General features: G+C 40.3%; 1 protein-coding gene across 6 annotated transcripts in view; it reads right to left on the bottom strand.

Annotated features, from left to right (window-relative positions):
• LOC126284451 (zinc finger protein 333-like) overlaps positions 1 to 13,593 on the bottom strand; it is a 166,677-nt gene that overhangs the window by 120,553 nt on the left and 32,531 nt on the right. For 4 of the 6 annotated variants that reach the window (XM_049983375.1, XM_049983383.1, XM_049983393.1 and 1 more), the window contains exons 4-5: positions 9,740 to 9,853; positions 6,781 to 6,885 (exon numbers count right to left, since the gene is read on the bottom strand). In XM_049983375.1, coding sequence (XP_049839332.1) covers positions 6,781 to 6,885; positions 9,740 to 9,853 — 219 coding nt within the window. The remainder of the gene's footprint in view (positions 1 to 6,780; positions 6,886 to 9,739; positions 9,854 to 13,593) is intronic. The other 2 variants (XM_049983401.1, XM_049983421.1) reach the window with 1 other exon arrangement.

Here is a 13,593-nt window from a genome sequence, read left to right as displayed (position 1 = left end):
CATTTCTACAGTATACAAAATGATCTTCCCTGAAGTCGGCTTCTACCAGTTTTTCCATTTGCCTGTAAGGAATTTGTGTTAGTATTTTGCAGCAGTGACTTACTGAACTGATAGTTCAGTAATTTTCACACCTGGCAACACCAGCTTTCTTAGGGACTGGAATCATTATATTACATTCTATACATGCGATGTGTACAGTATGAAGGCCTATGTAGGACGATGATTTGCAGTCTCAGAATCAGTTTTTAGTGAGACTCGGCAGCAGTAGCATTCTCCTGAAGTTTGCAGACAGATGGATCACCGAAATATTGTATCGTGTTAAATTTAGGATCCCACAGCTAATCCAAATAGCCTTAGAAGCCTCCTACGTGCCTAACTGGTGTGTCCAGTATCATGTGAAAGATGTGGGTATATTGTCATTTGCTTGCTTCACACTGGCATGTTACAGTTAAGTGGACTCCACAGGACTCTTTCAAGATACATTCTTTATGTCAAACATTAGTGGCATTTTATGGGTGTAGGTAGGGCAGTGCAAGTTGTGCATTCTTTCTATATGGATGCCACCTTGTTAGACTAAAACATTTGCCACTTATAAGTGATTGTTTCATGACTATCTTTCTGGCTTTGCTCTCGCAATGATGAGCAATTAGTGGGTCATGATATCTTGTTTGAGTGTGCTGGCTGTGACACTGTGTTGTGGGTGTGTGTAAACCAATCATTTGAATTGCTCCTAAAGTATGTATGTTTCAGCGTAAGCTCTGCACTTACGTAAGAAAATCTTATTCATACACTTATTAGCCAGAACATTATGACCACCTACCTACCTGATAGCCAGTACAGGTTTGCCACATGTTTCCCCAATTGAACTTCCCTCATATTTCCCTAATTTCCACAAAGTTTTAGTGTTTTTCCCTGACAAATTTTGATATTTCATGGGTAAGATAAGACAAGAGTTGACAATCTGCCTTTGCAGCTATGGTACAAGAAACAATAGTGTAAACAAGAAAATATCCAAAATAAAGTTGCAAATAGGTGGCGTTTCCTGATTTGAGGAAAAATCTTAAGTACTAACATCAACATCTTTTGTAATGAACAGTTTTTAGATGGAGAAAGCAAGCCAAATAGAATACGCGTTTCATTAAGACCACTGAAGTTATTTTATTTCAATACAATGAAACACATTTGGTGACAAAAATATGCATTTCTTTGGAGCCAGAAGACGGATTTAAAATACCTTCACCAATTTCAGAAAAAAGTAGGCCTCCTGAAAGAAATGTATTATGTGTGGAAGAATTGTGTAAAGCAACACTGTAGGTGACCGCCAATAAAATATTGGTTCTGCTATGTTCGTTATTGCCAGTTATTACCCACTGTGCTATATTTATCATTTTACAGGTATTGTGAGATTTCAAGAAATATATGAGTCCATACCGTACAAACCACCAGCAACTGATGCAATTTTCTTCTTCTTATTGTCCGTACTTTCTAACACAGAAACTGCTTTTGAAGTGGCAACATGTACTAAAACAAATAAAATGTCTATAAAACGCAATACTGTACAACGTGCTTGCACTAAGACAGTCGCAGTTCCTGAAACCTATGCCCATGGTCTCTGTCCTGCTGAGCTGCACTGTAGTCCTGGGTCTGTGGATGAACTACAAAAATCCACGGCATTATGCCACACACAAACAGACCTCGCCTGCAGGCAGATCTGTGAGGCTAGATCCGATGAGCAAAGCCTGAAAATTAGTGGAAAACGAATGGCTTCAGATCAGCAGGCCCATTCCATTACAGATACCTGCAGAAATGGACTCCAATTTTGACCCATCATGGAAATCGACTCGCATGGCCAGCTATTCATGGCCACAGACAGCATGTTGTTGAAATGAGACCATGGTGATCAATCCATACAATAGATAACTTGTTCAAATACTCTGAGAATGAATAACAACAAGGGTAGGTGGCAACTCACCATAAAGATGATTGCTGAGCCGCAGATGGGCAAGAAGAAAAGACAATCGCACTCTCAACTAAATTTTCAGCCACAGCTTTTATCAGAAAACAGGAGCGCACACGCAATCACTCAGAGACAACTCATGCACACATGACCACTGTCTCCGGCTGCTGCGTCTACAGTCTCTGAGAATCAGATCCAAGCAAACCATTCCTCATGCCCCCTTGTCTCTCGTCAGCAGCTGCTAGGTAGTGGCAAGAAATGGTAGCAGCGCTAACTGCGAGCTGAGGGGAGTGGTACAAAGGGTAGAAGCGGTAGAAATGAGGGAGTAGGGAAGCAGTGCACGTACTCTGCTGCACCCACCTGGCAAAGATTCGTGACACCTCAGTAAACAAACCATTTCATACAGAGGCAAAAATGAGATTTTTCCTAGCCCCCCCCCCCCCCCCCCCCAATTTGCCTGACATGTTGGAAATTCCCTGATATTCCCTGACTTCCAGAACCTGTGGCAACCCTGCATTATGTTAACATTTGACACAGATAACAGTGGTAACATGTCATGACATGGAAGTAATGAGGCCTTGGTAGGTCACTGGAGGGAGTTGACACCACATTTGTGCACGTAAGTCACCTAATTTCCCGTAAATTCCAAGTAGGGGGTTGGGGATGCATGGCGATGAGCTCTGATGCCACCTTCAGTCATATCCCATATTAGTTAGTTTGGGTTCAGATCTGGTGAGTTGAGGTGCCAGCACATCAACTGGAACTCACCACCATGTTCCCTTGAACCATTCCATCACACTCATGACCTCCTGACACTGTGCATTAACTTATTGAAAAATGCCACTGCCATCTGGAAACTTGAATGTCATGGAGCAGTGTACGTAGTCTGCGGCCAGTTTATGACATTCCTTGGCCATCATGGTGCTTTGCACAAGCTCCACTAGACCCTAGGATGCCCACGTGAATGTTCCCCTGTGCATTACGGAGCAGCCAACAGCTTGTCTCCATCCTGCAGTACATGTGTCATGGACCTGCTCCTCTGGAAGATGACAGATTCGTGCCCTCCCACTGGCATTATGAAGAAGCTATCGGATTTCATCAGACCACGCAATGCTCTGCTACGATGCCAACATCCAGTGCCGATGGTCACATGCCCAATACAGTTGTAGATGCCAATACTGTGGTGTTAATATTGGTGCTTGCATGGGTAATCGGCTGTGGAGGCCCATCGTTAGGAATGTTTGGTGCACTGTGTGTTCAGACACTCTTGTACTCCGTCCAGTATTCAAATATGGTGTTATTCCTCCCATAGTTCACCACTTAACCTGTTTTAGCGGTCTGCCCAGCCTACGATGACCGAGACGTGTAATGAGGAGTGGCCACCCAACCCCACGATGTCTCGATGTGGTTTCACCTTTGTTTCACCAAGTGTTGAAGGCCTCATCACAGTGCTCCTCAAATACCCGGCAAGTCATGCCGTTTCTGAAATCCTGGTATGAAGTCTTAGGTCCATCACAATCTGCCCTCGGCCAAACTCGGATTGACTGTGTGCCTCCCCACTCTACAAGGGGACAGCACGCTCACTAACACTACATGCACTGCGTGTGTGTCCGACAAGCAGTCATTCCTCACCCGGTGGTGCTGCTATCGCCTGGACAGGTCCATATCAATAATAGGTTGGTAGTCCTGATGTTGTCGTTGATCACTGCATGTGAAATGGGCATGGCCTGTTGGTGTGGATAATGGAAAGTAATCAATCCCAACCTGCAAACATTCCAAAGTGAACTTGAAACAATTTCAGTTAGAGGGAGCTACTACAGATTTTGTTGTGATGCGGTTATACCTTTTATGAACAGTATTCCGACTACTGTGATTTTTTTTTTTTAATTTCTTTTGGGATGCTTTGAGTTTTAATCAAAAGATTTGTTAAAGACACTGCTCAGCATAAATAATACCTTGATTATATTGTCTGTATATGGCTATCTTACCTTTTTAATACAATTTCTGGTAAACTGCTGACTATAAAGATCTCATTTGTTAATGTATCATGGTAAATTTCACCAGAGCTTCTTATCTTTTTAAAGTTAATTTTAGTAAATTTGTAATAACAATAAGATGGTTTGCGAACATAATAGATAACTTGGAAGTGGTCAAGTTGGTATGGTAAATTCTGCAGAGGTTGTTGTATTTCAAAAGAATAAATGAAAATTACTTTTAAAAAAAAAAAAAAAAACTGTTGGAACCTTGGTTGTAGATCTACACTTTTCCTTAATCAGCCACTGTCAATACGGTCTGGTCTCAATATCACCAGATATAGGAGGGCACAATATGGGTTCTCAAAGCTGTGCTGCAGATTTGTTTATATACCTTCTCCTCAAAGGAGAAGTACAGTGTGCTCACAAAGAGATGAACAAATTCTGTGTGGGTGTGGGAGTTCTGGAAACAGACTCCAGTGCACGGGATACCAACAGGCAAGGGGCACAGCAAGGAAAGAGCCACCCTTACATCATGCAGTAAAGGATCTAATAGCAATAAACAGATTTGACCTCTTTGAGGATGTACACATCGAAATTGGTGTCAGTGACCATGACACAGCTGTGGCAACAATGATTACCAAAGTACAAAGGTCAACTAAGCCAAGCAGAAATATATATATGTTCAGTAAACTAGATAAAAAATCAGTAGTGTCATATATCAATGAGGAACTTGGAACTTTCAGTACACGGCAGGACAAAACCAAGATGGTTATTTTCGTGTCACTAGAAACTTAACACCCACAGATTGTGCTTGGTGTTAAACATGTCCGATCAGTTCTCATTATTCTACAGAAAATAAATGAAGTTTTTTATTATTGCCCACAAATATCCATGCACATTATATCGTTTGTCAGCCTGTACCACCCTGCAATGGAACAACTGACCCAAATCCTTCGTCAGGGCTCTAATTATCTATCATCATGCACTGAAACAAAGTACATCCTACTCCAGATCCTTTCCACCCCTTCGAAAGTGGTGTTCCATTCCTCAACCTTCACAACATAACTTGTCCATCTCTATGCCACTCCCAATCCCTACCCCTTGCCAGAGGGCTCATATCCCTGTGGAAGGGCCAGGTGAAAAACTGCCCAACCCATTCACGCAGCACTTCCTATGCCAGTTCTGTCACAGGCTTATACTACCCCATCCAAGACCAGGCCACCGTGAAAGCAGCCATGCTGTATACCAGCTATGCCGCAACCACTGCACAGCTTTCTATACCGGTGTGACTATCAAAAAGCGTCCATTAGGATGAGTGGCCACCGCCAAATTGTAGGGAAAGAACAAAGCAGATTACCCTGCGGCAAATGAAGCTTACCATAACATCCTTCATTTCAATGGCTGCTTCACAACCTGGGCCATCTGGATGCTCCCCTTCAACTGCACAGTCGGGAGTTATGCTTACAACATATTCTCCGGTCCTGAAATTAATCCAACTTCAACTTATGGTAGCATATCGTCGCCATGCCCTCGACTCAATCGTTTCCGTCCACTCATCCTATCACCTCCTCTCTTTTCGCATTCCCTCACCCTCTTTGTGTGCTGTCCTTTCCTGTTCCCTGCTCCACTCCTTTTCCATTCACCATTCCTTCCTTCCTCCCTCACCAGACTACTCCCAACTCTACACTTGGTAGCCTAGTCCCTGCATACTGACCAGACAGCACTCTTCTCTCACCCCCCCCCCCCCCCCCCACACACACACACACCTGGTATCCATCCCCCTTCCATGCACCAATCCAGATTGAGTAACTTGACTGTAGAAATTATTTATTTCACTATTGCAATTTTGACCTCTGGGAGTTTTCCAGTGGTACTGCAAAAGATTTTGCTTCACAAATGTCTGAATTTAAAATATTCTTATGTGTAAACATGTCATCATCTGGTGCTACTGTATTTCTACAGTGAAAAGGCCTATTTTTGATGACAACATGTGTACATGTCGGAGGATCTTAAAAGTCCAACATATACTGAAGTAAAATCTTTCACAGTGCCACTTGAAAATAGCCCACAGGCAAAAACTGCAAAAGAAAAATAAATAATTTCTAGAGTCAACAGCGAATATTATGTCCCATTTGGAGCTGCCAGTGACAGCAGTCGTGTGTGTGACATATGCTTGCTAATGTGAATGTGTGTGTGTGTGTTTTCCTTGCTGAAGAATGCTTTGGACGAAAGCTATAATGTGTAACAGTCTTTTCGTTCTGCCTGTCTGCAACTCAATGGACCATCTTTATAGTGAGCAGGAATTTATCATTTTACAAAGATAGTTAATCTTTGACTCTAAACACACAACATATTGTGATCCCTCATCCATGTTGTCATTTGCCCATTGTTACCAATCTGCTCCTGCGTCATTTTCCTCACTTAATAACTAAAGACTATTCTGACAATATTAGAGAAGGAAAGTTGCTACTCACCATATAGCGGAGATGATGAGTCACAGATAGGCACAACAAAAAAATTCACACAATTATAGCTTTCGACCATTAAGGCTTTTGTCAACAACAGACACACGCATACACTCATGCAAACGCAACTCACACACACAACTGCAGTCTCAGGCCTATCTGTGACTCAGCATTTCTGCTATATGGTGAGTAGCAACTTTCCTTCTCTAATGTTGTTACATTCTATCCTGGATTTTCCATTGTTTGAAGGAATATTTTGAGTTTCACAGCAAGCACAACTACTTTACATAACAAAAGATGAGACCTTCAAGTTGGGGCCCTAGCAAACACTGACAGCATAAAGACAAACAAGTTCTGCACATAAAAGTTAATAATGCCTCACCTGCTGAATGGCACGAGGTGCACGAGGTACAGCTGACACTAAGCCAACAATATGACTAAGGAACTCTGCATTGACATCATTCATTGGAGTAGAAGGAGTCATCACCTTTCAATGAAGAAAATTATATAAATAAATATCAAAAACCAGAAAACAAAATAATGAACCTGAAACTAAAAAAAATAAAGAAAAATGAAAAAGTGAGAAAAAGAATTACTTATCTTTTATGCCTTTCTGGTAAGGTCACTGAAGATGCATGGGTGCATTTGACTCACTCATACCATACAAATAATGATCCAACTATTTGGCCACAAACTAATTAAATGAATTCACTGTTTTACTGCAAACTTACAGCACTAGCACATTCACACATTTAGTTGAACATTGCAGAAGAATACTGAACTGCATCAACGCCTTACAAAAAATAGTTTACCAGCAACACCAACACTAAAAAACAAGCAAGCTATCAGTATATAGCAAACGCAACTTTCTTCTCATGGAGGAAAATCTTTCAGACAAAATGATCTAAAATGGTGTTACAAATTTGTAAGTTTGGTATAGTTTACATGACACTTACTTGTGCTATGGAAATATAGTTTAAAACATACGATAATATACATGCTAAGAGTATATACGAGTGCTGAATGCCTGTGAAGCATACAATGTGGGCTTGAACTTCTACAGAGAAAAACTACCACTATTTTCTGTGGGTGAAGTAAAGCAACAAAAACAACATACTAAAGAATATTGCACTCGGCTCAAACTAATGAATGAATACAAGGTTCTAACAACAGATGCACTGTAGGAAGAACACCAGATATATAATGTGATTGCAATAACTTTCTTACTCACAGAGTAGGTGGAGAGGGTGGAAGCACCACTTTCAGTCAACATGCAGCATGCTATATGGCCACAAATAGGGAGGGAGGGAGGGAGGAGGGAGGGAGGGAGGAGGGAGGGAGGGAGAATTACAGGTGCACAATTATATTACTTGGGATCAAAAAAATCTCATTTTTCATAAACACAAAATGACAAATTCTGCCCCAAAATACAAAAATGCAAATTTACCTAGCAAATGCTGTTTCATACAGAATTTATCCAAAGGAACTATGTTATCAGGGACAATTTTAAATAGCTTTATTTTCTACATATAAATATTGAAAAAGTAACCAACTTCCAGTTACTGGTGTTACAGAACATCCGGCGAAGAAAAATTTGGAAAGAAACCCTATGTTAAGAAGGTGTTTGCAAAATAAACAATACAGCTATGCACAAATGCAACGAAGTATCAGTGTGCTCATAAATTGAGCTCACATGCCACGCCATCTGTAAGTCGTTGAATGGTCTCTATGGCTTCATTATGTTGCCAAACTCAACAAGCAACGGTGCAGCACCCATTATCAAATGCTTTGTGCCTCCACTCTGTTTTTGGTTATGTGTTGGTCATCATGTGGAATGTGTGAAATTACCAACCCTGGTCCATCACAGGGTTTGACAATGATTCTCACAACACCACAAGAGATTAGTGATCCCTTTGACAGTTCTGTATTAACATAATGTGGGTGTAGGCTGGCTGTACTGTGAGAAATGGGTGAAGCTTGTTGCCCCGCACTGCTCTTCTCACCTCAGGCAGTCTTTGTTCTCGTTTATTTACACTCGCATCCAACTGTCACGTTATAGTATCACAAAACCAGTAATATATTTTGCCCACATCTAAAGTCTCCCTCTAAATCGTAAATAAGGTTACTTTCAGTTCTACTATAAGCACCTTATCAGTGCCAGCTGTAGCATGTCAGGACTGCATCACACAGCTGTGAGTGTCCACTAAACAGCTCTGTGATATGCTAATCAGAAATTATACACCACAGATTCAAAATCGATGTTCTGTTAATTTTGTAATTATTGAAAGAGGAGGGAGAAAAAAGATAATGTTGAGAAAAACACCTTAAATCAGAGCAGCACACTGTTCACCAGCAAGAAAACTTTGCTGCTTCTCAACATAAACAATCATTTGTTGAAAGCTTGCATAAAGCCAAAAGAAGAAAACAAGCAACAACCATTTCAGAAGGAAAACTGTTGAAGTTTTTCAAAAAGCAAACATTCCACTTAAAAATCTCTTATTACGTTATATTATTTTATCTCCAACCACTTTTTTTCCACCAATCAATTTCATCTTCAGGCATGTAGTGTGGGACTCTAAGTTTATATGTTTAATCATTTACAAAATAATATACATGCTAATTTCCCCAAAAGCACAGCAGAGTCAATTTCCTGAGAAATGTCAGTATCACTGTTATCACACGCAACCCAACACGAACTGTGACTTAAATAATGCAGATAACTTTTACTTAAAAGAGGATATGGAAATGCAACAGATGAGCCCAAAAATGCCTCACTTCACCACTCGTCTAGCTAGTGCCTTGTCATGTAATACACTGCAATATCACTGCCCAAATACATCAATCACATAATTATTAGCAGAGTTAAAAAAGCTTACTAAAAAAGAACAAATAAAAAAAATCTTAAGAAATTATGAGAAACTATTACGGAAAGAGTTAGATAAGATTTGAGTAATCAGTTAAGCTAATTACATTGGTTTCTCTTACACTGTATTAGACAGATGAATATATTAATATTTAATATCTGTCAATGTAGTACAAATACTTACAACCTATAGACAGGCAGTTCCATTTTATTGTATTTCTATTTTATACTTTACAACACACTTGATCTAAGAAACGTTCATAAATCTGAGGAAGTGCTACTACATGGTTCAGAGTAAACAGCCCACAAAATAAAGATGATACTCTACCCACAGTTTGGAAAGAAAGAACATTTAAAGCAGCAGAATCTTCACGTATTTGTCTGCTCGCAGTTTTTAGCAAATTATACTGAAATAAGGAAAATGGGGACTATTTTCCCTCCTCGTAAAAAGGAAGTTTAAATAACATGCAGCACAAACCTGTTGATATCTCACTGGTGCAATGCTAAGTGATGGGCGAACTGGACAGGTAAATTGTTGGGCAAATGCATCTGGACCTACAGTATTGGTTACCATTAATGGTTTGCTCTGTTCCTGGAAAATGCAACAGTAGTTAGCACAGGCGAGAATAATTTTCCACTCAGAATTGTGAACTTAACCACAATATTAAAAAAAATACTTTTAAAAATAGTCACTGATCATACACTTATTTACATTAACACATGCATATGCCTCCTCCCTCCCCCCTTCCCACTTTCTTCCAACCACACACATTCCTTGGTACGTGCATTCAAATTTCAGCCTTAACTTCAACTGCATGCACAAAAAGAAAGTTCATCTGTTTCACTGACAGTTTCAGAAAAGCTTGACAGGTTTGTGGGACTTGCACTGTGTGAACATAAACCCTGTGGATCCAATCAGATTACCAGCACATTATTAACAGATAAAGTTACGGGCTGAACATACCTTGAAATTCTAGGTTAGCAATATATTTTATTAATAACATCGTATCTTCAGTCACAATTTTTTTTTTTTTTCAAATTACTGCCCAAAATGATTCAGAGGTAGAGAGATATAACACATATCCTTATCAACGACAACAAGTCCACCTGGTTGTAAAGCAAACAGCTCAACAAACATAGCCGACAAAGTGTGAATCTGGCACTGTCAAATACAAGACAGTGAGAACTTGTGTCACACAACATTTTTTGTGACTATATGTTTCTTGGTTAGCACTCACAGTCTGGTATTTATTATTCTAGTTATTGATTAGTGCAAGACTTGGTTCTCATTTTAAGGTCCGCCAAGTTTAACTCACATTCTGGTATGGCTATTTCAAGTTCAACAACAACAACAACAACAACAAAGCCCCTCTCTTAATCATAATATATTGAGACCCCTGCAACAGAACACTGGTTATCAGTTGGCCCCACAGGCCTTATTCTTCTATAAGGAGGCTAGCAGAAGTGGCTCACAAAACTACCATCCAGTATCACTGACATACACCTATTGTAAAGTCAAAAATGAGCAGAGGAAAAATTTGTTGATTTTTAACATACCCGGTGTGGTCAGTTCATGACAAACCCAGTGCTGTAGGTTCATAACAAACTCTGAGAAATTTTTTTGCAAAGTTGGTGCTATTTTCATTATTAAATCTCAGTCTGTTGCATGGTAATTCAACTAATATGACAATAAAAACAATTTTTGACAATATTATGTTGGACAGATAAAAAAACACCAGCAGAATATGTACATGAAAGAAAGTTATAATTATGCAAGCTTTCAGAGCCAGTGGCTCCTCCTCCTGGCAGAAGGGTCGAAGGGTAAGGAAGTGAGGTGAAGGGAAAGGGCTGAAGAGGTCTAGAAAAAGGGGTAGATTTTGGAAAAGTCACACAGTACCGCAGGTCAGGGGAGACTTATCAGACGGAAAAACAGATTGTTGCGAATGCACTGGACGAGATTTGAAAAACTGAGGGCTTAAAAATGGAACACAGGGATTACTGCTAATGCATCAAGCATGAGTTAATAAAAGTGAAAAGCTAGAGCATTGTGCCTAGTAGAAGTGGAAGGGAAAGTAAAAAAAAAGTAGACAGGTAAGAAAATGAAAGATGGAAAGATGAAGAAAACTGAAATGGAGTGAAGGAAGTACTAGTTACTGTGAAGAAATGCTCTGGTGAAAGAAATGAATGTAAATTATGGGCAGGTGGGTGGCAAGAACCAAGGACATCTTGGAGCAGAGTTTTGAAAAACTGGTGTGTGTGTGTGTGTGTGTGTGTGTGTGTGTGTGTGTGTGTGTGTGTGTGTGTGTGTGTGTGTGTTGGGGGGGGGGGGGGGGCGATCCAGATGGCACATGTGATGAAACAGGGTCCGAGGCCACGACTGTCATATCACAAAGCATGCTCTGCAACAGGATATTGGGTGTTACCAGTATGCTCCTTCTACCTATACCCATTCATCCTAACTAATAACTTGGTGGTAGTCATGCCGATGCAAAAGGCTGAACAGTGTTTACATAACAGCTGGTATATGACGTGTCATTTCATTTCACAGGTGGCTCTCTCCTTGGCAGTATATATTTTGCCAGTTATAGGACTGGTATAGGTGGTGGTAGAAGGGCTAGTCTTGCAGTGGGAATGGTCACAGGGGTTGGAACCATAGGGTAGGGAGATGGGTGCAGAAGACGTGTAGCGTCTCCCTACCCTTTATCTCCTCTCCCTACCCTATGACTCCTACCCCTGTGACCCTCCTCACTGCAAGACTTGCCCTATGCACTGTCCTACCACCATCTATACCAGCCCTGCAACTAGCAAAACATGTACTATCAGAGGGAAAGCCACCTGTGAAACAACACATCATATCAGCTGTTATGTAAACACTGTTCAGCCTTTTGCATCAGCATGACTATCACCACATTATTAGTTAGAATGAATGAGCATAAGCAGAAGGTGTATACTGGCAACACACAATATCCCATTGCAGAGCATGCTCTACAAAAGTAATTACCTCAGTGCCGGTTTCACCACAGGTGACAGCTGGATTCTTCCACCACACGCCAGTTTCTCACAGTTCCGCAGCTGGGAACTAGCTCAACAACATGTCCTTGGTCTTTGCAACCCACCTGGCCTTAATTTACGTTAATTTCTTCCATCTCAGCATTTCTTCACAGTAACTACTCTTTTCTTCACTCTGTTTGTTTTCTACATCTTTCATTTTATACCTGCCTATTTTTCGCCATCCAACTCCAACTTCTCTTACATACAATGCACTTAGCTTTTCACTCTTTGCAACTTGTGCATGATATTTTCACAGTAATCTCTGTCTTGCATATTACTCTGCCTTCCACTTTTAAGCTCTCAGGTTTTCAAATATCATCCAGTGCAGTCCCCAACAATCAAGTCTTTCCTTCTGATCCCATCCAGTAAGTCTCCCCTGACCTGTGGTTTCAGGAGACTTTTCTGAAATCTATCCCTTTTCGTAGACCTTTCCAGTTCTTTTCCTTCACCCCTCTCCCTTCCCCTTCAAACCTTCTGCTGGAAGAAGGAGCCACCGACTCTGAAAGCTTGCATTATTATACCCTTCTTTTATGTGCGCTTTATGTTTCTTTTTCTGCTGCCACTCTGTGAATAGAATTTTTATCTATTCAATTACATAATGGTAACTGAACTGTCATTTAAGGGTTATATGTGAATCTGAGTCTTAAGAGGACTACAAGTCAAAATGCAGTTTTAAAATTCAATAACTGTTAGTTACACATATTAGTAAACTGACATCCCCATCCTCAGATTTAAAACCTTTTTATATGGCAAAATTACAAATTTCATGATCTCGTAAGAAATCGCCAAGTTCACATTATTTCACTAAGGATATTAATTTTGCATTATTTTTTTGTTTTATAATTTTTGTGAAACTTTCCTGCCCCTAGTCTTAGAATATATTCTGAGGTAAAACAATGACCTGTCAAAAAGATTCCTTCCATCAAAACCAACGTGGAATCTGAAAAGATCTGTCATGTGAAACAAAACTAATAGTTTGTAAATAAAATAGAAAGAAACTTCCACATGGGAAAAATATATTAAAAACAAAGATTCCAAGACTTACCAAGCGGGAAAGCGCCGGCAGACAGGCACAATGAACAAAACACACAAACACACACACAGAATTACTAGTTTTGCAACCGATGGTTGCTTCTTCAAGAAGTAGAGGGAAAGACGAAAGGATGTGGGTTTTAAGGGAGAGGGTAAGGAGTCATTCCAATCCCGGGAGTTTTTGCAATCATCATCTTGTAAGCGCAGCACTTAGGTGGATGTGTAATTTTTGCCTTCTGAGAAACATCT

The sequence above is a fragment of the Schistocerca gregaria genome, chromosome 1, assembly GCF_023897955.1.
Source record: "Schistocerca gregaria isolate iqSchGreg1 chromosome 1, iqSchGreg1.2, whole genome shotgun sequence".
Lineage (NCBI taxonomy): Eukaryota > Metazoa > Arthropoda > Insecta > Orthoptera > Acrididae > Schistocerca > Schistocerca gregaria.
Note: the sequence above shows the minus strand (reverse complement) of the source record. Positions and strands in the feature narration are given on the sequence as shown.